The sequence below is a fragment of the Xenopus tropicalis genome, chromosome 10, assembly GCF_000004195.4.
Source record: "Xenopus tropicalis strain Nigerian chromosome 10, UCB_Xtro_10.0, whole genome shotgun sequence".
Taxonomy (NCBI): Eukaryota; Metazoa; Chordata; class Amphibia; order Anura; family Pipidae; genus Xenopus; species Xenopus tropicalis.
This window is the reverse complement of record NC_030686.2, coordinates 37,085,471-37,104,723: the sequence shown is the minus strand read 5'-3', so window position 1 is coordinate 37,104,723 and position 19,253 is coordinate 37,085,471. Positions and strand designations below refer to the sequence as shown.

Below are 19,253 nucleotides of genomic sequence, written 5' to 3'. Positions count from 1 at the left end.
AACATCTATAAATACTGTATTTATTTATAAAATATCAGTATCTCTATGCTATTGGCAGAATGGATATCCCTATAGAATAGATACAGTCCTGCCATTTTGCAGGGCGCAACCGAAGGCCCGGATACAAAGGGTTACTGGTGCTTCTGTGGCTGATCCGTGGGACTTTGCCGGTTCAGCAGCAATAGTGGCAGAACAAGCTAAGCCAACAAACAGACTCACGGACCAATAGTGGGGCCCCGCCCTACCTACGCGGGGTATTTCTCAGAACAGCGGTACATGGAAAGAACTGATGGGCCTCTTTACATCTAAAGAAATGTGGTTTCTATCATTCCGACTGCGCACGGATTTAACATGTTTGGCACATATTCGCTCAGACTTTCCTACGAAGGAATCCAGCGATGTTACTGTGCAGCGTATGTTATTCTAAATAAGAGACAGATGTCGGAACGTGAAATGGGCACAACCCCCCGAGCGAACGATTTCCTACCGTGAATATTATAGGCAGAAAACCAGCACCAATTGTCATTCAGAAACACAGACGATCCATCATGAGCCCAACGCAAAGACTTTCCTACTCTCCTAATCCTGCGCCCTACTGGCCCCACTGCCAGCACTGCTCCCCGTCACTCTGGGGTTTTGTGGTAACATATTAAATGCACCCAAAGAGATAAAAAAAAAAAAAGGAACAAAAGTTTAATTTAACACCTCCATCTTCTAATTTTATAGATAAGCAACGGTCTGACTTTTACAGTACAAGTTAGCCTTAATGGTCCAACATCTGGTCAGTGCCCCCTTAGCCCATAACAAGGTTCCAGATATATAGAAACATTGGGGTAACAGTCACCCTGCTATAGTTCCAGGGGTACCCAGGGCACAAATAAGCACTCACCCCAAATCTCCCCCTAACTGGCCTTCAGGCTGGGCCCCCTTAGCCCATAACAAGGTTACAGATATATAGAAACATTGGGGTAACAGTCACCCTGCTAAAGTTCCAGGGGTACCCAGGGCACAAATAAGCACTCACCCCAAATCTCACCCTAACTGGCCTTCAGGCTGGGCCCCCTTAGCCCATAACAAGGTTACAGATATATAGAAACATTGGGGTAACAGTCACCCTGCTATAGTTCCAGGGGTACCCAGGGCACAAATAAGCACTCACCCCCCCCCCCTAACTGGCCTTCAGGCTGGGCCCCCTTAGCTCATAACAAAGTTACAGATATATAGAAACATTGGGGTAACAGTCACCCTGCTATAGTTCCAGGGGTACCCAGGGCACAAATAAGCACTCACCCCAAATCCCCCCCTAACTGGCCTTCAGGCTGGGCCCCCTTAGCCCATAACAAGGTTACAGATATATAGAAACATTGGGGTAACAGTCACCCTGCTAAAGTTCCAGGGGTACCCAGGGCACAAATAAGCACTCACCCCAAATCCCCCCCTAACTGGCCTTCAGGCTGGGCCCCCTTAGCCCATAACAAGGTTACAGATATATAGAAACATTGGGGTAACAGTCACCCTGCTATAGTTCCAGGGGTACCCAGGGCACAAATAAGCACTCACCCCAAATCCCCCCCTAACTGGCCTTCAGGCTGGGCCCCCTTAGCCCATAACAAGGTTACAGATATATAGAAACATTGGGGTAACAGTCACCCTGCTATAGTTCCAGGGGTACCCAGGGCACAAATAAGCACTCACCCCCCCCCCCCCCCCAACTGGCCTTCAGGCTGGGCCCCCTTAGCTCATAACAAAGTTACAGATATATAGAAACATTGGGGTAACAGTCACCCTGCTATAGTTCCAGGGGTACCCAGGGCACAAATAAGCACTCACCCCAAATCCCCCCCTAACTGGCCTTCAGGCTGGGCCCCCTTAGCTCATAACAAGGTTACAGATATATAGAAACATTGGGGTAACAGTTACCCTGCTATAGTTCCATTCAGACCCTAAATACAATTGAACCAAGGGGGATGAATGAAGCTTGGAGTTTAAAATATTTCTTGTGAAATGTGTACCTTTCTAATTAAACACTTTTTCCTTCACAGATTGATTTTCCTATCTGGACTTATTTTGACTTAATATGGACACTGTTACTAAAAGGACTGGGCCCCTAACCGTATGGTAGGTCTTAATTTTTTGCTGATATACGTTGTTTAAGGTAATTTTGTTACCCTATACACATATACGCTAACTATAGTGCTGTAATTTTGGATAGATCTTTTGGTAATTTCCAAAGAAAGAAAAAATCCTTAGTACCTGGCCACTAGATGGAGCTGGTATCGTGTCACATGGTTTGGTGGGGGTGATGGGGGGGTGGGTTTATAAGGCCATACACTCAATGTATAAAATGAAATGACTTACATGTGTTGGGATGCATTGGGGAACATCTGGGAATACTGAGGGGCAGAATCTTCTGGGCCATGTGGGGCCACGTGACTCAAGACCATCAGAACAGGCCGGTGAGGGTATATTTTCTTGGACGTCCGGAAGAAGTTTATGCTGTTGTTTGTAATGAGATCCGTCAGATAATCCTTTAATGAGGAATAATAATATGTTAGTATGGATAGCGTGCCGCTCAGCTACAATGCCCAGTGACTTCTAATATCCTTATCATTTACACTAGGGGGTACATTATCCCTTATAATACATGAGTGATACTCAGAGTTCCCTGTATAACTCAGCCTGCAGCCTTGTGCCTTTATATGGGCACAGAACCCCTCAGTGACTTCTAATATCCTTATCATTTACAGTAGGGGGTACATTATCCCTTATAATACATGAGTGATACTCAGAGTTCCCTGTATAACTCAGCCTGCAGCCTTGTGCCTTTATATGGGCACAGAACCCCTCAGTGACTTCTAATATCCTTATCATTTACAGTAGGGGGTACATTATCCCTTATAATACATGAGTGATACTCAGAGTTCCCTGTATAACTCAGCCTGCAGCCTTGTGCCTTTATATGGGCACAGAACCCCTCAGTGACTTCTAATATCCTTATCATTTACAGTAGGGGGTACATTATCCCTTATAATACATGAGTGATACTCAGAGTTCCCTGTATAACTCAGCCTGCAGCCTTGTGCCTTTATATGGGCACAGAACCCCTCAGTGACTGCTAATATCCTTATCATTTACAGTAGGGGGTACATTATCCCTTATAATACATGAGTGATACTCAGAGTTCCCTGTATAACTCAGCCTGCAGCCTTTCAGACAGGGCCCCCCTTTTCTCTAAATCGTTAAAGGAAATCTAGCTTACAGCACACGCCCCGTTACATTCCCAGCATGCTCTCCCAGCCGCCACACGATGCTCTTGCATATTCTGCAATGTATCCCAGAACAGAACTGGGTTGAAGAAAAGGAGGCGGGGACTCACCTGGGCATAGTCAAAGCCATGTTTTTCTTTAATTCCATTGCGGCAGAGGGTGTAGTTGTAAAATCGAGAATTTTTCACTAGGCCGACCCACTCTTTCCAGCCCGGGGGGACGTAGGTGCCATTATATTCATTAAGGTATTTGCCAAAGAAAGCTATATAGAAAACAGAAGCAGGGAGGAGGGGGTTTAATGGACAGAAAGCAGTATGTGTATATAATGCCAATGCCTGTGTCCTTATGCTATATCAGAATGAGAGAGTCCGACATCTCTAACCTGATCAGTCAGTGTTTTTGCCATTTCTACGTAGCAAATCATTTACTAGCAGGTGTAGCAGAGAAATAGAAACCAACATTTTCTGTGTTTTGATTTGGAATAGAATATTACGTGTCCCCAATGCATTAGGGAAATAAAAGCTATATAAGGATTTTGAGCTTTAGTCACTGCTATTATTCTGAGCACAACTGTGTATTTAACAGGACACAAGCTAATGTAGGTGAGCAGGGAAACCTTGAATAATAAATAAGTCTGGTGCCTGATTGGCTCTAATGATCTGCTTGACAGGCCTCGCCGTGTCCCATGTAACACGCGGGTGATAAGGGGAGCCAATAATTTCAGTCCATTCAGCCGTATGTATGGCCAGTATAGCCTTTATAGGCTTTTCTGCCTGACCGTGCTGTGTCTCGAACTTACTGGGACCCCTGCCCCAAACTCTAGGAATAGGTTTCATGAACATACACTGACTCTGCTTATTGTGTAGTGCCCCCCATGGGCTGTGTTTCATCAATATGGCTGCCTGATATTCTAAGAATATGAGAGATCATTGAGGATCCCCTAACTGTGAATCCAGGGATCTGTTTATGAACAGTATTGGCCAAGAGACAGAGTGAATATCACCAATGCCGGTTGGACAGCACAATAACCAGTTTTCCACGCAGTATGAGACGGCCTGACATAAAGCAGGAGCTATCATTCCCCAACACTAATATTTTATTGTCACTGAGATAAACAAAAATCATTAGAGCAGGCAGTTACACTAAGGACCTGTTAGCTCAACTGGTGATTTCCTTTATCCCAGCAATCACACAGAGAGAAAATATAGCCTCTGTCTATGTACCGATCCATTTCCATCCATGTGCCAGATTATCTCCCTTAGAACATTCCTTCTCTGTATATTTGTATTTATACATATGGGAGGGAGGTGCCATATTGTTTCCCTTAGACAGTACAGTATGAGGGTACAGCTTATTGTATGCCCAGAACATTCCTTCTCTGTATATTTGTATTTATACATATGGGAGGGAGGTGCCATATTGTTTCCCTTAGACAGTACAGTATGAGGGTACAGCTTATTGTATGCCCAGAACATTCCTTCTCTGTATATTTGTATTTATACATATGGGAGGGAGGTGCCATATTGTTTCCCTTAGACAGTACAGTATGAGGGTACAGCTTATTGTGTGCCCAGAACATTCCTTCTCTGTATATTTGTATTTATACATATGGGAGGGAGGTGCCATAGTGTTTCCCTTAGACAGTACAGTATGAGGGTATAGCTTATTGTGTGCCCAGAACATTCCTTCTCTGTATATTTGTATTTATACATATAGGAGGGAGGTGCCATAGTGTTTCCCTTAGACAGTACAGTATGAGGGTACAGCTTATTGTGTGCCCAGAACATTCCTTCTCTGTATATTTGTATTTATACATATGGGAGGGAGGTGCCATAGTGTTTCCCTTAGACAGTACAGTATGAGGGTACAGCTTATTGTGTGCCCAGAACATTCCTTCTCTGTATATTTGTATTTATACATATGGGAGGGAGGTGCCATATTGTTTCCCTTAGACAGTACAGTATGAGGGTATAGGGTGAGGGTTATTGTTTGCCCAGAACATTCCGCTCTCTGCATAGGGAAGTCATCCTAAAAATGTTTACACATAATTGCTTCCAATGTCGTAAAAGCCACTCACACTTAATAAAGCAATCCCCATTAGGCACATTATATACATGTATATGTCCCTATGCCCAGGCCGAGGGCGCTGCGCCAGCAGACACAGGCTAAAGATGCCGGATGGCAGCGCCGCGCCCAATCCACAGAGACTTACACGCAACGTTAGAGTAAACAGGGATTTTTCAGGCTTCCCTGCCAAAATAAGTCACACATTATTAGCAAAAACAAATGGTGTAAGAGTGACATGATTGTTACTGGAAGGGAGCCCACCCGGGGGGCTGCGGCACAGACGCTCCCGGCTATATACACACTGCCCCTTCCAGGGCTGAGCTCACTCACCGGCTGGCAGCTAGAGGCTGCCGAGTGTTATGTGAAAAAATCAACACTCAAAGGCAAATGTATAAAGGCGGGTTTGTTGGTTACTCATTAAAGGGGGCATGGCATTAGGTTGGGTAGAGTCCACATCACTAGTGGCTCACTGGGGGCCCAAGGAGGCCAAGAGGCTTAGGGGCCCATAGAGTAGCAGACTTTTATGCCTGCCCACAACATGATTCATGGTATAGGAATAGGTATAGGTGCATGGAGAATTCATTCCCCCGCACTGGTAAATATAAAGTTCCTACTTCGTTCCTTGAATACTGTGACTGTTAGAAGACTGGCGGTTATGGAAACTCCAGCCTGTATTCTAACATAGATATAGGGTGGGGGCTACACTTTATTAAATAAATACCATATTGAGTGACAAGAAGCGTATTCCTCGTTTGCGGCGGTAATGGCCCCTGACACGAATCAAGATAAGTGGCGTTTTTACTCGCAGCCGATACGGCGCCGGTGACAGATTTATCCTTAAACAAGTCAGATGAGAGCGCTAATATTTCCCAAACACAGTAACGCAGCTGAACAGATAATTGGGAAAATGTGTCAAAACACTCGTCTGTGCTGCTCCGCCGGGACCTCAGCGTGTCAGCGCCAGTACGAGAGGCTCATGTTACTGGTATCAGAGCAACACAAACATGGCACCCTGGCTACATGCATTGCGGGATGTGCCATCTACAGGACACAGGGCCCCAGCCGACCCCTCAGCTGTCTGGCTCACAGCCAATCCTTCTTTCCTCCTGACATCCCTCCCACATGGGGCAGAAGGACCCCAACCTGGGACATACACCCAACAATAATATTTATATCAACAATATTATCTTGCAAGGTTCTGTCCCATGAACTGCTCTGCACCCTTGAACTCTATTAGCTCCTCTTGAACTGTCAGCTCTTCATATATTACTGGCACTTACAGCTGTCCCTTCTCTCTACAAGACAAAACTAGATAGACAGACAGCTGGATAGACAGATGATAGACAGATACACAGATGACAGATAGATGGAAAATCAATTGATACATACTGTATATGACAGACAGGTAGACAAATAAATGACAGATACATAAATGACAGAAATGGACACATAGAAGCCATAAATTACATACATAGATGCCAAATAGATGACATACATATGTAACAGATAAGACAGATATAGGTGACAGATCACAGAAAGATGACAGATAAGTGAGAGACAGACAGATAGGCAGAAAGACAAACAGAGGACCCCCAATAGGCACTGTACCAGATGGGGAAAGCCATATTATGTAAGTGCCAGATATGTTGAGCTGCCAGGGAACAAGGAATTGGTTAAAACCTTAATGAAATAATGTATTTCCAGTCTAGAAATGAGCATAAATGCAGGTTGCCATGTATATTTATTGGCATTTATGCTCGTTATATAGGAACAACAAACATGCTAGCAATTAGTAAGCTCATAGCCAGGGGTTAAGAAACAAAAGCTACAAACACAGGTGCTTTCTCCCAGTGAGACCCTGTCGGTACAACGTCCGAGTGTCATGTCCGTGTCTCTCACGCTGCACAGAGATAAACGCTTGATAGAGATCATCAGATTAATAATGGCAGCAGCACAGAACTCTATCCAGCTGACAAGAGTGAAACATGAGCTAACTGCCCTGTGCCCTATTGCCCTATGTCCCATAGAAATGACACTTTACAAAGGGAAGAAGCACACCAAATTGTCGGCTATGCCTTTCAATGCATTTATTGCAGAAAATAAGTGGCAAAAACTTTCGGGGGTTACCCCCTTCTTCAGGCACAACTGAATTGACTGCACCTGAAGAAGCTTGTGCCACTTATTTTCTGCAATAAATGCATTGAAAGGCATAGCTGACAATTTGGTGTGCTTCTTCCATTTGTAAAGTGTATGGAGTGGCTTGGGAGCGGCCGAGGAATTGGAGCACCCTGTGGAGATATGTGAGTGGTGTGCCAAGGAATTTTTCTACCATAGAAATGACAGTAACCAGGGATGCACCATTTATGCCGTATGCCCAGAGCCTTCCTGTAGTGTTCCCTGGCCCAGCACTGCTCCCCTCACCGTGTAGCCTCAGGGCTTGCGAGCTTAGCATTACTGTCTGATAAAGTGAATTATAATGTTTATATTTTTACATCTGAATGTGGCTGGTTGGGGACCCCTTCCCTATGGTGTCAAACTCAGAAGTACAAAGGGAGGGAACGATGTCTGACAAAAAAGGTGGCTACCCCAATACTGACTTATGTGTGGTTTTGGATCTCATCATTTCCTCAGTCCTGCCTCTGAGATTAATAACCTGACTTACAAGCTTTGTTTTTCCACCCTGTTGTTAACGGTTCCTGCCAGGCAACCGCCATCGTTGAAGGCCTATTCCCCATATCCCCATTTTCCTTCTCACTGTATCATTTAAACAGAACTGAAGGCAGGTTATAAAGTCACCTGCACATAACTCAATCATTCATTCTACTGAACTATGGTGCAGGAATGAACTAAAAATGGAGAACCCTACAGGATGTAAGAGATGGATGGGCATGGAGCCAGCATAGAGGGGAGGAGCCAGCACAGAAGGGAGGAGCCAGCACAGAAGGGAGGAGCCAGCACAGAAGGGAGGAGCCAGCACAGAAGGGAGGAGCCAGCACAGAGGGGAAGAGCCAGCTCGTGCCTTACCTGTTCTATAACCGGTGTTATTGAGATACACGGAGAAGGTGTGGGTCTCGTGTTGGGCCTGCCAGGACGGAGAGGAGCAGTTTTCGTTGTTGGTGTAGGTGTTGTGGTTATGGACGTACTTCCCGGTGAGGATAGAGGAGCGAGACGGGCAGCACATGGGAGTGGTTACAAACGCGTTGATGAAGTGGGTGCCTCCTTGCTCCATGATCCGCTTTGTTTTATTCATCACCTGCATGGAGCCTGAAATCAGACAAGCACAGCTCATTAGACTCTTTTTCCATTTAATCAGCCAATCAAACAACCCTAAAAATTAGTGGCATCATTTAACAGGGGGCTGCACTCGTCCCAATGCAAATGGAAAACAAAAACAGGAGCTTAAACATTCACCCATTTACAAATGACCCTCTGAATGCAACAGTGGGCAACGTAGGGTTCTCTTGCACCCCTTCCAGCCTCATGGGTGCTCAATCAATCTGTACTTTATCCAGAACTATGGGTGTATTTATATCATTGGCTTGGGCAGGACATGGCTGCGGTACTATTTATATATATATATATATATATATATATATATATATATTACACTCCACTGTTTCACCATAAAGGGTAAAATGACCTGAAACACATCACACAGGTCACCATTGTGCCCAAGGGGTTATGTGTTGCAAATGAATTATAGGCCAACGGGGGGAGATAAACGAGAGAAGGTGACAATTAAGTGGGCCTTATTCTCAGCAATATGTACAAAGATGTCCTAGGGGAATGTGTTTATAACACAGCATGGGAAGGGCAGGGCGAGTATGGCGGCGTGTGCGCAGAGCTCAGCGAGTCCCGGCGACCCCTGGGGATCACTAACCTGCTTTAATAAAATCTCACTGGTGACAAGAGTCTCGTAACTCGCCCATCACTGATATGGAAACATATGATCTCATCTTCCCCGGCGCGGCGCAGCCTAATTCAGACTGACAGATCCGTGGAAGGCTAAAATCCTAGGTACACTTTCCAGGCAGTCGTAACTAGGCCAAGCTTTAAATATTTATAGTCCCAGCCAAATAGACTAATATTTAATCACTGAAACCTTTCAGACGAAAACACAGCGAACATTTGTATCTCTGCGTATTAACTCCTTGATTGATGGGTGAACGTGAAAAGTTATGTCCACAATAATCACAGGTGTTTCCATTCTGGTTCTCCTTTATGTACTGCTGGTTCTGACGTTTGAGACATTGCAGAAACAGCTTCTAGTACATTGTTTACATAGTCACTAAAAATGTTTAACGAATGTATATGGGAAAGTTGTTAAGAAAGGCAAAAATCCAACTGCTACTATAGGCACCATCTCTCCCTACTATACCTGCTATCCCACAGCCACAGTCCCTTCCCAGAGGCTATTATCCCCCCACTGTTACTATAGGCACCATCTCTCCCTACTATACCTGCTATCCCACAGCCCCAGTCCCTTCCCAGAGGCTATTATCCCACTGCTACTATAGGCACCATCTCTCCCTACTATACCTGCTATCCCACAGCCACAGTCCCTTCCCAGAGGCTATTATCCCACTGCTACTATAGGCACCATCTCTCCCTACTATACCTGCTATCCCACAGCCCCAGTCCCTTCCCAGAGGCTATTATCCCACTGCTACTATAGGCACCATCTCTCCCTACTATACCTGCTATCCCACAGCCCCAGTCCCTTCCCAGAGGCTATTATCCCACTGCTACTATAGGCACCATCTCTCCCTACTATACCTGCCATCCCACAGCCACAGTCCCTTCCCAGAGGCTATTATCCCACTGCTACTATAGGCACCATCTCTCCCTACTATACCTGCTATCCCACAGCCACAGTCCCTTCCCAGAGGCTATTATCCCCCCCACTGCTACTATAGGCACCATCTCTCCCTACTATACCTGCTATCCCACAGCACCAGTCCCTATTATCCCACTGCTACTGGCTGTATGTCAGCCACAGAGGAATATGTTCATTACAAAGCCAACAGACATTCGGGTGAAGAGTCTAATGCAGTATACATACTCCTATAAACCTTTGAATACATTTGCCTTTTATTTCATCCTGTAAATGTCACTTCGCTCCCGCATGTAGAGGAAATACATTTCCCTTTATGCTGAGATCTGATAAAGAGATTGCATGCGACGCACACTTCCCACACCTTGTTTTGTTTAACATCACTTTTAACACTTTCCTGTTGCGTGAGAAGGGCAGTCCTGCAGATTGTGCCAGTTATGCTCGGCAGCTGGGTAAGACTTGGACCAGATAATGTACTTGCTGAAGGATTTGTGGTCTGTGTCAAGAATAAGAGACTTTAAAATAGAATGTATAAACGTTCTGTGACTTATTAACTAGTTGGTGGATTGCCAAGTATATTTCTGTCTGCTACCCGCTGATGTATGCGGAAGAATGCTTGAAGTAAAGATTGGGCATGAATCTGAAATCTTGATTTTCCAAAATGCACTGCAGCATTAAGGCCCTTAACATAGCAGCATTGGGTATAATAGCCTCTGGGAAGGGACTGGGGCTGTGGGATAGCAGGTATAGTAGGGAGAGATGGTGCCTATAGTAGCAGTGGGGGGATAATAGCCTCTGGGAAGGGACTGGGGCTGTGGGATAGCAGGTATAGTAGGGAGAGATGGTGCCTATAGTAGCAGTGGGGGGGATAATAGCCTCTGGGAAGGGACTGTGGCTGTGGGATAGCAGGTATAGTAGGGAGAGATGGTGCCTATAGTAGCAGTGGGATAATAGCCTCTGGGAAGGGACTGGGGCTGTGGGATAGCAGGTATAGTAGGGAGAGATGGTGCCTATAGTAGCAGTGGGATAATAGCCTCTGGGAAGGGACTGGGGCTGTGGGATAGCAGGTATAGTAGGGAGAGATGGTGCCTATAGTAGCAGTGGGGGGATAATAGCCTCTGGGAAGGGTCTGTGGCTGTGGGATAGCAGGTATAGTAGGGAGAGATGGTGCCTATAGTAGCAGTGGGGGGATAATAGCCTCTGGGAAGGGACTGGGGCTGTGGGGTAGCAGGTATAGTAGGGAGAGATGGTGCCTATAGTAGCAGTGGGGGGGATAATAGCCTCTGGGAAGGGACTGGGGCTGTGGGGTAGCAGGTATAGTAGGCAGAGATGGTGCCTATAGTAGCAGTGGGGGGATAATAGCCTCCAGGAATGGACTGTGGCTGTGGGATAGCAAGTATAGTAGGGAGAGATGGTGCCTATAGTAGCAGTGGGATAATAGCCTCTGGGAAGGGACTGGGGCTGTGGGATAGCAGGTATAGTAGGGAGAGATAGTGCCTATAGTAGCAGTGGGGGATAATAGCCTCTGGGAAGGGACTGGGGCTGTGGGATAGCAGGTATAGTAGGGAGAGATGGTGCCTATAGTAGCAGTGGGGGATAATAGCCTCTGGGAAGGGACTGTGGCTGTGGGATAGCAGGTATAGTAGGGAGAGATGGTGCCTATAGTAGCAGTGGGGGGATAATAGCCTCTGGGAAGGGACTGGGGCTGTGGGATAGCAGGTATAGTAGGGAGAGATAGTGCCTATAGTAGCAGTGGGGGATAATAGCCTCTGGGAAGGGACTGGGGCTGTGGGATAGCAGGTATAGTAGGGAGAGATGGTGCCTATAGTAGCAGTGGGGGATAATAGCCTCTGGGAAGGGGCTGGGGCTGTGGGATAGCAGGTATAGTAGGGGGAGATGGTGCCTATAGTAGCAGTGGGGGGATAATAGCCTCTGGGAAGGGATAATTCTATAAAATACATTTGTACAATTAATACATTTAAGGGTAACTGTTACCAATCAGATTTGCTGTTATTACATTACAGAAGATTATTTCTTTACCAAGTTCCACATCTTGGTCGTCGGTCAGGACAAGGATGATATTCGGCCGGATATTCCTACGGTCCCTTTGAAATCTGCCTTTCATTCGCTGCTTGGACAGGAGAGGAAGGCTTCCCTCTATGGCCAGCAGGGCTGCAGCCGTCAGTAGCGTCAGGAACAATATTCGCTGCTGCCCCATCGTGCGTCGCCTCTCCCTGCGCCGCTACCACAAAGCGTCACCTTCGGTACCAACAGAGCTGGAAAAGAAAAATCAAGGCGGTCAGAAACCTGTTTATAAACCCAGCATGCAAATATCCCGGTCTGTTTCGGACTGTTTTCAGAATGTGACTCAAATAGTGAAAGAGGCAAGTAAGCCGGGCCCGAAGTATAAGGAAGTGGTAAAGGGACACACACCCTGCAAACAGGGGCTTTTAATTAACCCTTTACACAGACTACACTAATCTGTTGATTAAAGGGGAAGTTAACTTGTCAGATCAATTGCTGCCTCTGTATTTTGCCTCTCGCCATCAGTTTAAAGGGGGTTCTCCAATATACATTCATTTTCTCAGGTTTTAAAGTCATGTAAATACAATTGCTATTGAGAGCAGTGTCAGTCTGGCTGTTTCTATATCTGCACTGCTGGTTCTGACTGTGGCTATTGAGAGCAGTGTCAGTCTGGCTGTTTCTATATCTGCACTGCTGGTTCTGACTGTGGCTAATGAGAGCAGTGTCAGTCTGGCTGTTTCTATATCTGCACTGCTGGTTCTGACTGTGGCTAATGAGAGCAGTGTCTGCTCGGCTGTTTCTATATCTGCACTGCTGGTTCTGACTGTGGCTATTGAGAGCAGTGTCAGTCTGGCTGTTTCTATATCTGCACTGCTGGTTCTGACTGTGGCTAATGAGAGCAGTGTCTGCTCGGCTGTTTCTATATCTGCACTGCTGGTTCTGACTGTGGCTATTGAGAGCAGTGTCAGTCTGGCTGTTTCTATATCTGCACTGCTGGTTCTGACTGTGGCTAATGAGAGCAGTGTCTGCCCGGCTGTTTCTATATCTGCACTGCTGGTTCTGACTGTGACTATTGAGAGCAGTGTCAGTCTGGCTGTTTATATATCTCCACTGCTGGTTCTGACTGACTATTGAGAGCAATGTCAGTCTGGCTGTTTATATTTCTGCACTGCTGGTTCTGACTGTGGCTAATGAGAGCAGTGTCAGTCTGGCTGTTTATATTTCTGCACTGCTGGTTCTGACTGTGGCTAATGAGAGCAGTGTCTGCCCGGCTGTTTCTATATCTGCACTGCTGGTTCTGACTGTGGCTAATGAGAGCAGTGTCTGCCTGGCTGTTTCTATATCTGCACTGCTGGTTCTGACTGTGGCTAATGAGAGCAGTGTCTGCCCGGCTGTTTCTATATCTGCACTGCTGGTTCTGACTGTGGCTAATGAGAGCAGTGTCAGTCTGGCTGTTTATATTTCTGCACTGCTGGTTCTGACTGTGGCTAATGAGAGCAGTGTCAGTCTGGCTGTTTCTATATCTGCACTGCTGGTTCTGACTGTGGCTAATGAGAGCAGTGTCTGCCCGGCTGTTTCTATATCTGCACTGCTGGTTCTGACTGTGACTATTGAGAGCAGTGTCAGTCTGGCTGTTTCTATATCTGCACTGCTGGTTCTGACTGTGGCTAATGAGAGCAGTGTCAGTCTGGCTGTTTATATTTCTGCACTGCTGGTTCTGACTGTGGCTAATGAGAGCAGTGTCAGTCTGGCTGTTTATATTTCTGCACTGCTGGTTCTGACTGTGGCTAATGAGAGCAGTGTCAGTCTGGCTGTTTATATTTCTGCACTGCTGGTTCTGACTGTGGCTAATGAGAGCAGTGTCTGCCCGGCTGTTTCTATATCTGCACTGCTGGTTCTGACTGTGGCTAATGAGAGCAGTGTCTGCCCGGCTGTTTCTATATCTGCACTGCTGGTTCTGACTGTGGCTAATGAGAGCAGTGTCTGCCCGGCTGTTTCTATATCTGCACTGCTGGTTCTGACTGTGACTATTGAGAGCAGTGTCAGCCTGGCTGTTTCTATATCTCCACTGCTGGTTCTGACTGTGACTGACACTGCTCTCAATAGTCACAGTCAGAACCAGCAGTGCAGATATAGAAACAGCCGGGCAGACACTGCTCTCATTAGCCACAGTCAGAACCAGCAGTGCAGATATAGAAACAGCCGGACTGACACTGCTCTCAATAGTCACAGTCAGAACCAGCAGTGCAGAAATATAAACAGCCAGACTGACACTGCTCTCAATAGTCACAGTCAGAACCAGCAGTGCAGATATAGAAACAGCCGGGCAGACACTGCTCTCATTAGCCACAGTCAGAACCAGCAGTGCAGATATAGAAACAGCCAGACTGACACTGCTCTCATTAGCCACAGTCAGAACCAGCAGTGCAGAAATATAAACAGCCAGACTGACACTGCTCTCAATAGTCTGGCTGTTTATATTTCTGCACTGCTGGTTCTGACTGTGGCTAATGAGAGCAGTGTCAGTCTGGCTGTTTCTATATCTGCACTGCTGGTTCTGACTGTGGCTAATGAGAGCAGTGTCTGCCCGGCTGTTTCTATATCTGCACTGCTGGTTCTGACTGTGGCTATTGAGAGCAGTGTCTGCCTGGCTGTTTCTATATCTGCACTGCTGGTTCTGACTGTGGCTAATGAGAGCAGTGTCAGTCTGGCTGTTTCTATATCTGCACTGCTGGTTCTGACTGTGGCTAATGAGAGCAGCGCCTAGAACTGAACCCTCTGTAAGGCTACATCCTACTGTTATTATGTTTGTGTGGCATATCTTTCAGCTGCTGGGAGGGTATGCTGCTATGGGAGAGACAAGAAAGCTCAGCTGGGGCAGAGCAAACAAACCACTGACATATTATAAGGATTATGAATGCGGCGGGGGGTGACGGCGTGTAACACCCACGTACCACTGCCCACGTATGATTAATGCCCTGACACCAGGGAGACATTACGCCTTGGGATTTTATAATAAAACAAACAGCACCCATTGAATTGCTGAGCTCCCCTGAACAATGGGGCTGTCAGAGTAAGGTCACCCCCCCTTCTGTCTCAGCACCCAGCCACCCATCTATATATTTCATTGGTTCCCCTCAGGAAAGGAGCCTGATTAAAGAGTTTAAGGAACACAATAAAGTTCCCGGGAGAAGCCGAGTGATTTATGTCGCTCCCGCCGGGCAGGAAAAGTCGCTTTTCTTTATTTCTTGTGCTCCTCTTGGAAGTTTTATTGTCGGCCCCGCAGGAGCCAATCGGATACGGATTAAATGGGCTCTCTCTGCACCCTGCATTCCAATTAGTCAGGGGCCCGGCTTTATTGCTCCAGACAGATCTCAATCAGCGCAGATCCATTAGCGATCATTGCCCTGAGTCAAGCGTAGGCAGTCGGACAGATGTGTCCTATAAATAACCCCCACGCCTGTTATATCCCCCCCATTAGCCGTCCCACAGGGGTATCCCAATGTGTCATAGAATGGGCTGTGAACAAATACATAGAGCGCTAATCCCATAGTTTCCCATAGTTTAATATAAGAACATGAGACATTGCATCCTTCACTGTATATTTATATTGATACCCATAGGTGGGAGCACTCCATAAGCTGTACCCCCCATACTGTACTGTCTATGGCCCCTCCCTCCCATATGTATAAATACAAATATACAGAGAAGGAATGTTCTGGGCACACAATAAGCTATACCCTCATACTGTACTGTCTAAGGGAAACAATATGGCTCCTCCCTCCCATATGTATAAATACAAATATACAGAGAAGGAATGTTCTGGGCACACAATAAGCTGTACTCTCATACTGTACTGTCTAAGGGAAACACTATGGCACCTCCCTCCCATATGTATAAATACAAATATACAGAGAAGGAATGTTCTGGGCACACAATAAGCTGTACCCTCATACTGTACTGTCTAAGGGAAACAATATGGCACCTCCCTCCCATATGTATAAATACAAATATACAGAGAAGGAATGTTCTGGGCACACAATAAGCTGAACCCTCATACTGTACTGTCTAAGGGAAACAATATGGCACCTCCCTCCCATATGTATAAATACAAATATACAGAGAAGGAATGTTCTGGGCACACAGTAAGTTATACCCTCATACTGTACTGGTTACAATAACATATTAAGATGATTTTTCTCTTTTTTCTTCTACTTTTTACTTTCTTGTTAAACCCAGACTCACCAGGTGCCCGTAGCCAAGATTAGCCCAGCTGTAGGTTGGCTCATACAAACCACAAACAACCCTGATTTCATACTGGAAAGCTTAACATTACAATTACCGGCCGCTGCGCACAATAGCTAGCCACCTGCTCGGGAGCCATGAATGCAAATGGACAAGAAGCGGAGCTGTGACCGAAGGATGGAGTACAGTTCAATTAGACCAGTTGGCAGAGAGTTCAGAGCCCCTTCTCCTCTTTGATTAAGGGCATGTTCCCCAGCAGGATGGGAAATTACCAGCAACTCATGAGCCCAATTTCTGCCCGAGCGCCATGAAAGGGAATAGCTGAGTAAATGCAGTTAATCTGCCCCCCAGGGGCTGCTTGGCACATCAGGGAGCAATGGAACAATGTCCTGGCAAAATGACCGTATATTATTGGAAATGGGCAAATAGAAAGGCCGCCTTGTTAAACTGGCATTGGGGCTTAAAGTGACAGCACCGAGAAGCATCTGATAGTACAGGTATGGGATCCCTTATCCAAAAACCCGTTATCCAGAAAGCTCTGAATTACGGAAAACCCGTCTCCCATAGACTCCATTTTAATCAAATAATTCAGAATTTTAAAACTGATTTCCCTTTTCTCTGTAATAATAAAACAGTACCTGTACTTGATCCCAACTAAGATATAATAAATCCTTATTGGGGGCAGAACAGCCCTATTGGGTTTATTTAATGGTTAAATGATTCCCTTTTCTCTGTAATAATAAAACAGTACCTGTACTTGATCCCAACTAAGATATAATTACCCCTTATTGGGGGCAGAACAGCCCTATTGGGTTTATTTAATGGTTAAATGATTCCCTTTTCTCTGTAATAATAAAACAGTACCTGTACTTGATCCCAACTAAGATATAATTACCCCTTATTGGGGGCAGAACAGCCCTATTGGGTTTATTTAATATTTAAATGATTCCCTTTTCTCTGTAATAATAAAACAGTACCTGTACTTGATCCCAACTAAGATATAATTACCCCTTATTGGGGGCCAAACAATCCTATTGGGTTTAATTAACGTTTTATCAATTTTTTTAGCAGACTTAATGTTTGGAGATCCAAATTATGGAAAAACCTCTTATCCGGAATACCATTGGTCCCAAGCATTCTGGATAATGGGTCCTATACCTGTACTTCCCCTTTAAAGATACATGTATTGTATCTTGTTCCGCCCCTTACGTGTAACACGAAGAAATAATCCTCCAGGGAGCAGCTTTCTGTTTTATTTGCAGATAAAGAACTGAGCGTCATCAGTCAATCAGTAACATCCATAGAGAGAACAGGGAGCTGGAGTCGCTTGGAAATTCCTTGCATTGCAGGGAACCTGAGGTGATGTAACCTGTGTGTAATACGGGGTGTGCCCCCTGCCTACGGGGCGTTAGGGGTTTCCTACGGGGAGGGAACTCTGTATAAAGCAAATAATGACTGCAGTCACTGTCTGTGACCATATAAAGGCACAAGTTATACAGGGAACTCTGAGTATCACTCATGTATTATAAGGGATAATGTACCCCCTACTGTAAATGATAAGGATATTAGAAGTCACTGAGGGGTACGGTGACCAGATGCCCAGCTAAAAAACTGAATTTGGGCTCAATCCAAGTTGGACACAACTGTGAAATAATGAAATTTTTAATGTAATGGTCTTGCCTCTGTCTGCCTGGACAAAAGCCCAGAATAATAATAAACAAATGGGTTAAAAAAAGGAAGGGGGGGGGGTAGTTAGTGCACTGTGGCATTATGGGTAAGCTCAGTATTCATGGATGTGCTGCGTAGCGTTCAGTTCTAAAGAGCTGTCAGCGTACACAAGGGCAGACACAATAAATGTGAGCTTACAATCTAAGGTCCCTATCCCATTCCCATCAGTCCCTGCCCCAGTGGAGCTTACAATCTAAGGTCCCTATCCCATTCCCATCAGTCCCTGCCCCAGTGGAGCTTACAATCTAAGGTCCCTATCCCATTCCCATCAGTCCCTGCCCCAGTGGAGCTTACAATCTAAGGTCCCTATCCCATTCCCATCAGTCCCTGCCCCAGTGGAGCTTACAATCTAAGGTCCCTATCCCATTCCCATCAGCCCCTGCCCCAGTGGAGCTTACAATCTAAGGTCCCTATCCCATTCCCATCAGCCCCTGCCCCTGTGGAGCTTACAATCTAAGGTCCCTATCACATTCCCATCAGTCCCTGCCCCAATGGAGCTTACAATCTAAGGTCCCTATCACATTCCCATCAGTCCCTGCCCCAGTGGAGCTTACAATCTAAGGTCCCTATCCCATTCCCATCAGTCCCTGCCCCAGTGGAGCTTACAATCTAAGGTCCCTATCACATTCCCATCAGTCCCTGCCCCAGTGGAGCTTACAATCTAAGGTCCCTATCACATTCCCATCAGTCCCTGCCCCAGTGGAGCTTACAATCTAAGGTCCCTATCACATTCCCATCAGCCCCTGCCCCTGTGGAGCTTACAATCTAAGGTCCCTATCACATTCCCATCAGCCCCTGCCCCAGTGGAGCTTACAATCTAAGGTCCCTATCCCATTCCCATCAGTCCCTGCCCCAGTGAGCTTACAATCTAAGGTCCCTATCCCATTCCCATCAGTCCCTGCCCCAGTGAGCTTACAATCTAAGGTCCCTATCACATTCCCATCAGTCCCTGCCCCAGTGAGCTTACAATCTAAGGTCCCTATCCCATTCCCATCAGTCCCTGCCCCAGTGGCGCTTACAATCTAAGGTCCCTATCACATTCCCATCAGTCCCTGCCCCAGTGGAGCTTACAATCTAAGGTCCCTATC

General features: G+C 46.1%; 1 protein-coding gene across 4 annotated transcripts in view; it reads right to left on the bottom strand.

The window, feature by feature from the left end:
• Window positions 1–19,253, bottom strand: part of sulf2 (sulfatase 2) — a 123,804-nt gene that overhangs the window by 21,607 nt on the left and 82,944 nt on the right. For all 4 annotated transcript variants that reach the window (XM_012971627.3, XM_012971629.3, NM_001005661.1 and 1 more), the window contains 4 exon segments: window positions 12,208–12,443; window positions 8,358–8,597; window positions 3,377–3,528; window positions 2,359–2,528 (listed from right to left, as the gene is read on the bottom strand). In XM_012971627.3, coding sequence (XP_012827081.1) covers window positions 2,359–2,528; window positions 3,377–3,528; window positions 8,358–8,597; window positions 12,208–12,385 — 740 coding nt within the window. In that variant the 5' untranslated portion in view covers window positions 12,386–12,443.